At 43.1% G+C, this 13,004-nt stretch overlaps 1 protein-coding gene across 3 annotated transcripts in view; it reads right to left on the minus strand.

The window, feature by feature from the left end:
* COL4A2 (collagen type IV alpha 2 chain) overlaps positions 1-13,004 on the minus strand; it is a 189,299-nt gene that overhangs the window by 67,675 nt on the left and 108,620 nt on the right. For all 3 annotated transcript variants that reach the window (XM_037038350.1, XM_037038349.1, XM_037038348.1), the window contains exons 5-11: positions 9,274-9,408; positions 9,144-9,188; positions 6,054-6,170; positions 4,510-4,581; positions 4,092-4,127; positions 3,923-3,985; positions 1,969-2,004 (exon numbers count right to left, since the gene is read on the minus strand). In XM_037038350.1, the coding sequence (XP_036894245.1) occupies positions 1,969-2,004; positions 3,923-3,985; positions 4,092-4,127; positions 4,510-4,581; positions 6,054-6,170; positions 9,144-9,188; positions 9,274-9,408 (504 nt within the window). The remainder of the gene's footprint in view (positions 1-1,968; positions 2,005-3,922; positions 3,986-4,091; positions 4,128-4,509; positions 4,582-6,053; positions 6,171-9,143; positions 9,189-9,273; positions 9,409-13,004) is intronic.

Below are 13,004 nucleotides of genomic sequence, written 5' to 3' on the forward strand. Positions count from 1 at the left end.
GGTGATTCTTGGGGTTTCTTCCAGAGTCTTCATCTACCTTTTTGCCCAAGAAGCGGAGCTAGGCCAAGTGCCTTAGCAAGTATTTCATAGTTTCACGAGTAGAGTTGCCATGTATGGGAGAACTGATTGGACTTTGGTGTCTAAAAGAGGCACAGATAAAAAACTACACAGGTAGACCTGGCAGATATTGCAAGTTCAGTTCCAGACCACCACAATAAAGCATTGCAATAAAGAGAATCACATAATTTTTTTGGGTTTCACCGTGCATGGAAAAGTTATGTTTATACTCCACTGTAGTCCATTAGGTGTGCAACATTGTCTACAATAACTATGTATGTATCATAATTAAAACATACTTTATAGCTAAATAAATGCTAACTATCCCCTGAGCCTGCTGGAAAAATGGTGCCAACAGACTTGCTTCACTCAAGGTTTCCACAAACCTTTGATTTGTGAAAAAACCACAGTATCTCTGAAGCGCAATAAAGCGAAGTGCAATAAAACCAGTTATGCCTGTACTACATTATAGAAGTAATACTTTTTTTTTGACCTCCAAACAACTGCTTCTTTCTTGGGGTACCTACATTCCCATCTCGATGAAAAATCATGTAGGACCTTATCCAATCTCTCTCTGCAGTGTACCTCCCGCCCCCTCAATGCCGCTGAAAATAAAAACAAAGCATTTAATTAATTTCTACATTTTTGCTTCTTTCCCACCTGGCTGGGAGCTGAAATCAAAGTGCAGAAATGCAGCCAGGCTAGATCAGAATGAGATCTTCTTGGGCCCCCATGGTCCCTTAGCCTCATGAGCTGGTTGTCCAAGTCACCAGGAAGCGACTTGGTGGGGGGGTGAGGGCCTTTTGTGTTGCAGCCAAGTGGGGATCTGAGGCGACCTTGGGACCAGCCACCCCATCCTTCATCTGCTTCTCTTGGCTGCTTCTCTTGGCTGCGGGCCGTTCCCACCCTGCTCCGGGCTGCCAGACAGTAGGGAGCCCAGTGGTGGAAGCAGCAGCTTTAACGAGCTCCAGCCCCAGCCGGAAGCCCTAGCCGGAAGCCCTAGCCGGAAGCCCTGTGAGAGGTGATGGGACCTTCGGGCTTGGGGGTGGCGGCAGCTGAGGTCTCCAGGAGGTCACAGAGAAGAGATTTCTGTGGCGCAGGCATGGGAATGTGCAAGCTGGGAGATGGCCTTAGCCACAGGCAGGCCATGGTATGGTCCTTAAATGCTGGTAATGGTGGCCCAGTAGTTGAACTCATGCCAATTTAAAAAAAAAAATTTAAAATTACAGTAAAATTCAATATTGTTTTGTATTAGGTGTACAGCATAGTCTCATGTCAAGTTTTGATCCAATATTTCCTTCACTAACCTCCTACTGTTTGTCTTGGACACTCACCTAACTTTCACAGACTGAACTCTAGCTCTCTCTCAAGTTCTAAAAAGCCACCTACTTTGTTGCGTTCCAACGAACTTAATAATTGTTCTCTGGTACAAGCAGTACAGCTTTGGGCTCTAGCCGAAGTTGAAAACCATTGACTATATATATTCCTAGAGGCTGACACGACAGTTTTGTAGACCCCAATTACATCCAGGTAGGAAAGCCCCTGGTTCCCCCCGACACACATGGCTACGTTTTGCCCATTCTCATAAATTTGCACATACAGATTAAAAGGAGCTGTCCCTAAATCTTGATTCCTAATCAAACAGTTACCAGTTTGCTTCTCATACAACGGGACTGTTACATGATTTGCAAACAAATCATTCAACACATGCACTGATTTAATGTGCCAGCTACTCCAGAGGTACAGCTGGATTTATCTTTGGAGTTTATAACATTAAGTCTTACAAACCTACAAAATGGTTCTCATCATGAAATAAGGAATCTGTTGTTGGCCATTCAGTAGTTGTATGGTCTAGAGAGATATACACATAAGTCCCCCTTTCCCTCTTCCTCACCCCAACAATCAACTTACTTGCTGTCCTTTTGGTCCAGGGGGTCCGGGTGGTCCCTGCACAAATACAAAGAAATTTGTAAACTCTTTATTTATCACAGGACCCAGATAACATCTGCTGGAAGGTCTGGGAAAGCCATGCACTGTTTATTTAGAACCTTGTGTTGTATGTATGGAGGTTTCTGATACATTTGTCTCAGCAGGCAGGAACGGCTGGGGGGAGAGGGCTGGGGTCAGGCCCAGTTCCCAGAACTGGCCGGCTGTCCACACACAGCTGTTTCGGGTTAGCTTTCCTGAGCTTGGACTTTTGACTTCCCCCGTGTCTTAGCTCTGCTCCCTCTCCAAAGCCCCAGGCTCTGCCACTGCCGAGACCGCTCCTCCGGATTCCCTTGGGAGTTGCTTGCTGGCCACTGTCTAGCACTTTCGGGTGGTCAGCTAATGTTCACAGGCAGAATTCATCTACAGGCCCATCCTGGAAAGTCCACCCACAAACATCACCATGTGTCTATCTGCAAAGAATTCAGTGTCAACACCCCACTTATGATGAAGTTTTAAAAGTGCATGAAAAGAATAATTTGTGTCTAAGTACACAGAAATGGACAGGCAGGGGACTGTGGGTGATTTTAATGACCATACAAAGAACTTAAAGTTTTCAAATCAGCCAAGGACCCAGCGGGTACAATCTGGTGTTTCCTATTTCCCTGAACTGTGCTTTGAAAGTATAACCCCCTACTCCCAACCATGCGACATGTTTGCTTTGAGTCAACAACCATATACAACAGGAGAGAAGAGAACCTCTTATCATATAATCCCTGTCTCATCCCATTTGGCCAAATCTTTCACAGCGGTGGGCTACTTGCAAAAATGACGTTTACAACAAACACTAGGGAAACTTGATTTGTAAAACCAAAATCAATTAAATCAATTATTATTATTATCTATAGTCTGAAGAAAATTATGAATACTCTTTCCAAGCACATGAGTCTCCACTGTTTCTCAATATCTGCCAAGAACCTGATACCACAACCTCCCTTGAGCATGCCCTCGGTTTTGAGCAACGGTTTTTTGTGAGAAGGTCTCTCTCACCGGTAGCCAAAATCTCTTCTTCTTAAATTTAAGGTTTATTTGTCTTACTACTAAAAAATGTGTGGAATGAGAGTCAAAAACCTTCCTGAACTCACAGTTTATCTCCTGCGTCCCTTATACAGGGGTGGGAGAGGCCCGAGGGCTGCTTTCCTTTCTCCTCCTCTTCTCTGCTAGCATCGAGCCCTCCTTCATCCAAATATTTGTCTTGTTGCACCTTCCTCTTACCATCTGAATTGCAGGGGGAATAAACACCTGTAGACTCCCATTCAGGTGGGGCACTAGGGCCATTTTATTTATCAATGTCCGATATTTCACTTGTTATAATGGCCATGCCCAACATCAATGCACCTAAAGTGATGGACATACCCAGGTGTAGTATAATTTTGCTATAATGGCTATGCCCAGATGTGATACACCTGCTGTGATGGCCCTGCCCAGGTGTGATACACCTGCCATAGTAATAATGCCCAGGTATGACACACCAGCTATGGTGGCCAAGTCTAGGCAGAGCCCACTTCCTTCTTATCACCCGGTTGGACTTTGGTTTGCTTTGCCCAGGGATGACAGCCCCCTGGTCAGCTGGCTGGGTGTGGGGCAGAGAGACCTTGGGCACCCATGACTGGAATAGCACCCAGCCAGCAGCAAGTTTAAATCTGACATAGTTGGCAGTGGTCTGGTGACCACAAATTTGGGTCCTCATTCTTCAAACTTAATAGCAGCAAAATGTAGGCAAGGGGTGACTTGTTTTGTTTTATTTTGTTTTTGTAGTGACCACAAACATTATAGTTGTACCGTGGAACTTCCACCTGTATCAACAGTTGAAGGAGCTGCATCGCTAGAGGATGCCTTGGCAATGGTCCAAGAGTGAGCACATACGTGTGGTACTTACTGGTCTTCCTGGAACTCCAACTGGACCCATTGGTCCCATAGGTCCAGGGCGGCCGGGAGGCCCCTAAGGACAGGCAACCAAAGAAGGCCATTAAGAGAGGCTGACTGGTATTTGGAATCCTGAATTAATAAGTTTTCCAGGAACATTCTCTGATAAAAATAAAACTTACCGGGAAGCCAATCAATCCAGGCCCTCCAGGTTCACCCTATTGAGAAGAAATAATTTTAAGAGTTCTAGTTTTTAAGCTGATCTTCAGACTTAGTTACATTTTATTACAACACTGTAAACAAGTATATGAGTTATACCGGCCCTAATAGGATTTGGTAATGTGAATTAACCTAATATCTAAGGTACTTTGCATATGGAAGAGGTTGTACCCACAATTTAATATAGGATAGAAAAACATCCTGAAAAGAATTAAAGTGATTTTTTAATTAGGCATGATTTTGGATTATCCCATTATTCTATCTGTGCACGCCTCTACTCCATTCATTCTTACAACTCAGAGTTTACTTGGAAATCAATTTTATTAGTCAATAATCTACACTGGATCGCTTAGTCAGGTCTCCCATCTCTGGCAAACTTACCCTGTATTTGTCACGGTCCTCTTTAGATAGTGCATAAGGTTCACCTTTCTGCCCTTTGGGTCCTTGGGGCCCCTAAAGTAATACATATGTGGGAGAAAGAGGAAAAATGTCCATTAACATTTAGAGCAGCTACAGTCATTTGGATGATTAGATATTGACTTTCATGGGCAATATCTAATTACTCCTAAGGCTTATTTAGTTTATTCTAAAGACCCAAGCACTACATTTATTCAATCACAAAGGTAAGACTTTTACTTTCATGTTTATCCAATAGTATCTTTCTTTAAAGTTACAATGGAAATACTTTATAGGATTTAAATTACTTTCAAAACCCCAAACAAATGTTTAGTAGAAGAATCCTTTACTATGCCAACAAGTTATTCTTCTGTGTAGTATTATTTTGTGTTTTTTTTTTGCATTAGTGTATTGAAAATATTAATGTGTCCTCTGAGGCACCATTTGTGGGAGAGATACTGAGACATTCTTTAAAACCAAGATTGCGTCAAATGTACATGATATGTGCATACTACATATGTACATGTCTTACTATCTACATTTAAAATCAACATTTTAAAGTAACGAATATACATGTTGTTGACAAAAGTTATTTTATTAGAATAGGCTAGAAAATGATGCAGCTTATTAAAAGCTGAACCATGTAAAAAAGAGTCGGAGAAACAGGAATTGGAAGAGCTACAGGTGTGATCAGAAACTGAGCAGCTTCAGGGGAACAGGTGAGGTGAGTTCACGACTGTCAGTCTCAGCCTTAAACAAGTTTTGCCAAATAAAATGTTAGTATCATCCTGAATTTGCAGTGTTTTGGTAGTCAGAAGGTAGCAATATGCTACCTCACAATATTTCCATACTCTTTGCAAAGACACTGAAAACTAAATGAGGCCACGGAATAGATCAATATATGAAAGTTCTCACTTAAAAAAGGAAAAAGTCCTGTATTGTATATGCCGAAGCATATCACCCTTCTTTCATGTCACAGTGGATTTCAGAATCTAATAAAGATGGTGGCTACTAATTTTGTCAAGCTTTAAGCTTTTTAAAATTATAATTTTATTCTTACCCTCTGATTCATGGTTACTTGAATCAGAGCAGGAAAACAAAATGACACTTGGAAGAAGGTAGGAGCGAACAATATAAACCAACCAATGATTTTCTAAGTAACGTTTAAAAGTGAATACAGAAAATAAAGTTATTTGAACTCAGGAAAATCATGCCTAGATGTCTGCAAGAAAATCTCAGCAGGGACGTGTACTTCATCCTGACCAACAAAATGAGAGCAATTTTCCCTCAGTATAAAAGGCAGGCGTAGCACGTGCCCACAGTCCCTACAGGTGAGTGAAATGAAGGCAACACACCATCCTTAGAAAGTTTCTCTAAGACAATGTGTTCAGGGTCCTGTGCTGGGCCTTCCAGGACCATGAAAGAGAGCCCAGGATATGGCCTCTTGCATACATTTTCACCAACAAGTGCAGCCACCCAGGTTCACAGCCAACCTCGTGGGCTGCCTGTGCTGTGCTGAAGATACTCACAGCAGGTCCAGGGAAGCCCTCGGAGCCAGGGTGCCCCTGCTGGCCCACGTCTCCCCTGGTCCCGTTGCAGCCATCGTAGCCAGGTGGTCCTCTGGGTCCACCTTGCCCAGGGTGTCCCTGGGAACGAGAAATGGCAGTAAGTCATCCAGCCCATAGGTGTTTAGTTTTCATATAACTATGTGATAAAACAGTATCCAATCTTCTCACCAGAGATGCCCCAGGCATGAATCCAAGGGGAGAGCCAGCTCAAAATGGATGAATGAGTGAAAGATTAAGTAGCCAAGGCACAGAGGTGGCATCCCAAGCAGGGAAAGGCCTTCGAGACAAAGTTCTGTTTCTCAAGCGTTTTGGTGGGCAGTAAACTCTCAGCATTTTTACTACCTTGCTTCACTGGGCAACCGGGAGGCCTGTTTTGGCCGGGGCCGGGGAGGCGGGACAACAAAGATGCCTTTATCCGTAGTAGTGGCCAACTGGCTGTGGGTAGTCGGACAGACCCACACCCTAAACAAGTCAGAGAGTCAATGGCTTAGCCACAGCTGGAAGAACTAATTTCCTCTGTTTATATTCTGTGGGAACACTCCTCCTTAGATTTTAAACACGAACAGAAAGCAAGTCAGGTGTTCTAAGATGTGTGGTGAGAGAGGGGAGGCAACATGATCGAGTGAATTTTGAATACTAGAGAGGGCCAGGTGAGGTCTGGGGGCATCGCGGTTCCATTCATCTGGGTCCAGGAGATGTTCTGAGGGCGGGGTAAACAGTCTATAATTTATGCATTATGAGACCACAGCCTGTTTTGTTATTGTTTACACAAAAGATGCTTTCGTATTATGTAATTCTTTAAATTTTTCATTTCCTTGATAATAGGCCAAACATGTACCTCAGACTGATTTTTGAGGCCACAAGGGTATCTTTTAGATTTACTTTGAGAAGTCTGAAATTTCAAGACAAAGGAACACATTCTACATAGAGTGCCTGTACTCTAAACACTACTAAAAATATAATAAGAAAAGTAGAATTTTTCTTCTGTTTGTACATCATTGTGCCTGAGATGTTCAAAGCCATTGCTGTAACGGGTGCCGCCAGATGAGAGGCCCGGCAGACCTTTCAGTCAGCCCTCTGGGGGTCGGTGAAACCCTGATGGCTTCTGGGGTTGCCCAGCCACTGTCCCAGAGCCAGCTGTCTGGTGGTCTTCACAGCGAAGGTCTCTTTTGGGAGGGTTTCTGAAAGCTAATCCTTCAAATCCAGCCTGAGGAAACAAGCTCGGAAGATGTTCTGTCCAAGGCAGAACATATTCTGTCCAATACCAGTGTGGTATTCTAGGATGTCGTTACTTAAAAGGTACCACTGAGCTCCTTACTCTTCTGCTGAATTATCTGTCTGCTGTTGGCCTTTCTGATTTCCTCAGAATTGATTTAAGTCACTTTGAATTTGCATATCAATTCTTTTGAAATTGTGCTTCAAAGAAATATTTCAGTTATATTGAGCTAAATGTCCATCTCTTTTTTTGTTCATTTGATTAGATACATTTATGTACGATACAACTCTTAAGATTTTACTGCATCTCATTTTTTATATATGACTTCTAAACAGCTAAAATTACCCAGGTCCTTCAAGTGCTACACTCGTTAACAGCTTAGATATGTCAGGTGACATTTAAGTTGATATACAGTATCAGAGTTCTGTGGTTAAAGTGACTATATTTAACCAAGATTCTATAAAAAATGATCAGCTATCTGCTTGCTCATCATGATCACCCCCCCGTATAATTACTTTCTTCCTTATTTGCAAAATATTTGATATTAAATGATTATGAGGTGGAGAAATGAATTAAAATATGGTACAGATTAGTTACAATAGTCTTCCATAATGTCATGCCAGTTAGAGTCAGATTTCAACTTCCAGAAGACAAAAACTGATGAACACTTCAGAGTTCAAGAAAGTAGTTCAAAAAATGGGTGATTTAGTTTGAGGCAGTTGGTAGAAAAACTTTCACTATTTGTCTGATTCTTGAAATCTCCAGATTCTGACTCATGTGAATGCTATTTCCTTATCTATTCAGAGCTGAGGTTGTCTGTCTGAGGCCCCATCCAGGCGGCATTTAGGATCAGTGGTCACGCAGGTCTCCTGTCGCAGTCACCGTGCCTTCCTTTTTTTTAGCACTGACTGCTTCCTTCTACTGTAGCCAAAGCATTCTTGAACGAATGCAGAGCTGCAAATCAGAAGAAAAAGCAGCTCTCTGTGATGACTCTGCACTCATGCTCTCCCTCTGTTCTTCTGCAAGGGGGCAGCCCTGCTAGTGGGGCTGGCGGGATGTGTGCATGTGTGTGTGTGCATGTATGCCGATGCCTAGGTGAGTGTGCACATGGTGATAGAGAACACGGATCTGTAGGGCGTGGGCGCCCACACTGTGTTGTGTGTGAGGGTCCCAGAGCAGACGCCCCTAAACTTCAGCAGCAGACAGACGGGGTGGGTCTGAGTGGGTGATGGACACATTTGCCCCGGAGAGGGGAATCTGCAGGAAGCTGGCCCTGGGAAATCGTCTGGGGATTCCTGCAAAGAAGGCTATGACTCAGGCTGCTTTGTTTATTTTTTTATGCCACAAGAAGTAAACTAAACTAGGTTAGAAAAACACATTTTATTGCATTTTGAGATTTTCTCATGGATAACCCATGCCTCTTTTCATTTATGTGTGGTTACTACAAAGAATTTGAGAAGCTACACAAATGTTCAGCAGGGCTTCATTCCATCCACGTTCTTGGCTGTGCTACTTTATATTCAGGTTGTTCGATGGTTCAAACAAAATTTCAAGACTGGCTCTTTATTATTGAGCATACCTTCGCAAGGCACTAGCTTTTCATTACAAAACAATTGTCCACTTCTAGCAAAGTATCCTCAATTCTGAAGCCAAGTCTAGGAAAACAATTCGTCCAACATTTGACTGGATTCCAGGGGAAAGAGATGCAAATAGTCCCACAAGTTTTATGTTATAAACAAAAAAGGAGGTTTAGCTCAAGATGTTTCTGTAGAGTCATAAATGTATTGGTTCTCATGCGTACAGTGTTTTAAAATTCTAATCTTACAAAAACTTACAGGAATTCCGTCAGCACCAGGGAATCCAGAAACGCCTCTTGCTCCCTATAAAAAAGGCAAACAAACTTAATGAAGGTCAATACGCCCTCTGCCCTCTATAAAATGAGAGGAAATATCGTGTTTTCCATACCACGTCGCCTTTCGGCCCTGTGATCCCGGGGGCGCCTCTTTCACCCTTGTCACCTTTGCGGCCCTGCAGTCCTGGGAATCCTTGCAGCCCTGGGGGCCCGGTGTAGCCCTGGGGGCCCACTGGCCCTGGCTGACCCTGCAGAAACAACACACATTCAATTTCTACAATTAATATCGGTGAATGAGCACCTTCAGTCATGTTGCTTTGGAAACCACACTTTCATTCTCAAAGAGCTATAATCTTCAGAGAACATTATATGTAACTACCACCTTCTGAACCACAACCACTAAGTGACTTTGTGGTTGGTCACTTTGTGGAGAAGTTACTCCCTGCTTCACTCCCCTCCGCCCTGCACACCCTCTCCCACCCCCATTCCTCCCCTTTCGTTCATGTCCATGTGTCAAAAGTTCCTTAGATTCTGTATTTCCCATTAGTATTCCTGCCCTCCCCCCGTCTATTTTCTACCTACTGTCTATGCTACTTATTCTCTGTACCTTCTCCCCCCTTCTCCTCTTCCCACTCCCCTGTTGCTAACCTTCCATGTGATCTCCATTTCTGTGGTTCTGTTCCTGTTCTGGTTGTTTGCTTAGTTTGTTTTTGTTTTAGGTGTGGTTGTTAATAATTGTGAGTTTGCTGTCATTTTACTGTACATGTTTTTTTACCTTCTTTTTCTTAGATAAATCCCTTTAACATTTGATATAATAAGGGCTTGGTGATGATGAACTCCTTTAACTTGACCTTATTTGAGTAGCACTTTATCTACTTGTTTTTTAAAATGTCCTTTTATTAAATAAAAAAAGTTTCAAACAAATTTCTAAGATTTTTAAAACTATACCTTAACATAATGCATATAATAGTTATCAGATGATACTCAAAAGAATTAAAAGAAGAGACTTAAACAGATTATTTCTGTATCCATGTTCACAGCAGCATTTTTACAATAGTTAAAAGGTGGGAGCAAAGTGTCCATTGATGGATAAATGAAAAAACAAAATTTGGGCCATCCATGCGATGAAACATTATTCACCGTAAAAAGGAAATTCTGACACATGTCACAACATGAATGAAACTTGAGGACATTACATGAAGTGAGATAAGCCAGTGAGAAAAGGACAAGCACTGTGTGATTCCTCCTCCATGAGGTTCCTGGAGAGGCCACACTCAGAGACAGGAAGGGGAGGGGGACTGTGGTCAAAGGCAGACAGCCCTGCCCTTGGACTCTCCATACCCCAGGCTCATTCTGGTTCAATTCTAGTCAGGAGTCTCAGCATGCTACATTTGTTACAAATTTGGGGACAAAACATGCTTTGATTCTGATTTTTATTACTTTCCCAGTTGTGCTCATTTTTGTTCTGTTTGTGTCTGAGAATACAGCCGTCTTGTGATTATGCACTGTGCCCCTAAGCCCTGCGTTCCCTAATCATGACGAGGCCTGTCAGTACGCACAGGGAGCATCCTTTGGGGGATAAGATGTTCCTTGTTAGTACTGTCATTTTTTCTGCCCATAAACTAAATCTCTCTCTCTAGGGGATTAGTGAATGGAGCCAACTAAGGGGAACATCCACTACTCATCAAAACGAAATCTGTGTGTCTGAATGACGACGAAGCCACATTCTTGTCTTGGACCCATGAACCTTTCTTCGACTCTTTCATGGGGAACGTGACTGACGCCATCATGGACTCCCTTTCCTCCCATTGTCAGGGACGTTCTTTTTAAGCATAAAGTCTCAGCTGGAAAGTCTGACTTTGGGAATATAACTCCAGTCTTTCCTGGAGCAAGTTGTTACTTTTTTCTTTTAATTGAGATGAAATTCCCACCACATAAAACTAGCCATTTTTAAAGTGGCTTCCAGTACACTGACAATGTCCTCTCCCTAGTTCCAACACATCTCATCATCCCCAGAGGAAACCTCATCCCCACTGAGCAGTCACTTTCCCTTCCTCCCGACCCCCAGTCTGCTAAGCGCCAGTCTGCTTGGGGACTTCTCCCTTCTTGGTGTTTCGTATCAATGAAATTTATGTTTGATATGTCACCCTTTTCTGTCTGGCTTCTTTCACTTGAGAGTTTATTTTGAAGTCCATCCACGTATTGTGTGATCAAGTCTCAGCACCTCATCCACTGTCAGGGCTAAGGGACACCCCAGCGGATGGCGAGACCGTGGTCTGTCTGTCTGTCTGTCTGTGAAGGTGCACGTGCGCATCCCTGCTGAAGTCTCTGTTTGCATTTCTTTGGGGTTCATCCCTAGAAGTGGAATCGCCGAATCCTATGGTAATTCCATGTTCATTTTTTTTGAGAGAATGCCATACTGGTTTTCATCATTTTGCATTCCCACCAACAGTGTGTGAGGGTGCCAAATTTTTCTACATTCCTGCCCACAATTGTTATTTTCCATTAAAAAATTACAGCCGTTCTGGTGGGTGTGAAGTTGGTGTCACTCCAAAGAGTCATCTTGAGCTTCTGACAGATGGAACATTTCCCCAAATTCCACCCAGCTTCCGTCCTGGGGAAGGAAGGGCCAGGAAGAGCCTGGAGAGAACCCGAATCAGAGTCCGGTCCTCTGGGGCTGAACTGTGAAGGACTCCTGCCTGCAGTTCAGACCCCATGTGGCTGAGACGAAATGAACGTTGTTGTCCCAGAGCAACGACCCTCATATGCGTGTTCCAGTCGTCAGGACCTGAGACTCTCCCCTCGGATGTCCTGCCCCGTGCTGGCATCTCGGGTCTCTGTTTGTAAGGAGCAGCTGGGACAATCCGGTAAATGAAAAGGGTTTCCCTCTGTGCTAATTAATTACCACCATCATCATCAACTTCCATCCTCAGTTGAAAAGTCCCATTTGGAAAAGTTATTCCCATCTCTTCCTTTCCTTTTGTAATAAGTGATGTTAAAAACAGAAATTACCCCAGAAAAATAGGACTCTAGTTTAAATGGTTTTACATAAATCTCAAAAGCTGCTAGATTACTAAAGCTGCTAAAATTCCTGCAATATACTTAATAAAAGAATTTCTACAAAATATTTCTTAAAAGCCAACAGACCATGTACTCTGCCCTGTCTGCACCAGAGACTTTGGTTTACATTCATGTATTACTTCTCAGGAAACGGGATAATGCAAAGCAGCACTTAATTGTGTATCCTCTGCGATGAAGCACTGCTACATGTCTCAAGAAATCGTGTATCTTATTTTCTTAATTTTATAACCATGACAAATGCATAACGCAGGCACCTCTCCCATTTGTGACGGGGGACAATGGGGGCTTGCGAAGGTCTGGAGGGAAGAACGGACTGTTACTGCAATTAGGCCTGGGGAGTGGGGCTGACTCTGAAGCCTTCCATGCTCCATTTAACTTCCTGCTCAGGTGAGGTCTGTGAGCGTGTGAGTAATGCAGAGCCTCAGAAGAAAATCTAATATTTATGTGTGTTAAATGCTATTTCTAATTAAATTTTCCTGGGTCTTATGCTCCAGTGGTATTTGCAGCAAGACAGAACCCCCTTTGGTCACTGTTAGAGTGGATGGTTGCACAACGCCTCTTCCCTTTTGAAATCACTTCTGCAGTATCTGTGGGATGTCTGGGGTCAGTTTTGGAAGCTGAAGTCTGAAAAAGTGGATAGAATGACTTGACGACGCATTGCTTAAATACCACGACTGTAGAGAGAATGCACTTAAAGTCCTGTGACACTTACTAAGCTTTCATGAATTTGGAGCTTCCACTTTCGTAAAATGGGCAGATAGGA

The sequence above is a fragment of the Sturnira hondurensis genome, unplaced genomic scaffold (assembly GCF_014824575.4).
Source record: "Sturnira hondurensis isolate 20B ecotype Veracruz unplaced genomic scaffold, ASM1482457v3 Scaffold0024333, whole genome shotgun sequence".
In the NCBI taxonomy this organism is placed as follows: Eukaryota; Metazoa; Chordata; class Mammalia; order Chiroptera; family Phyllostomidae; genus Sturnira; species Sturnira hondurensis.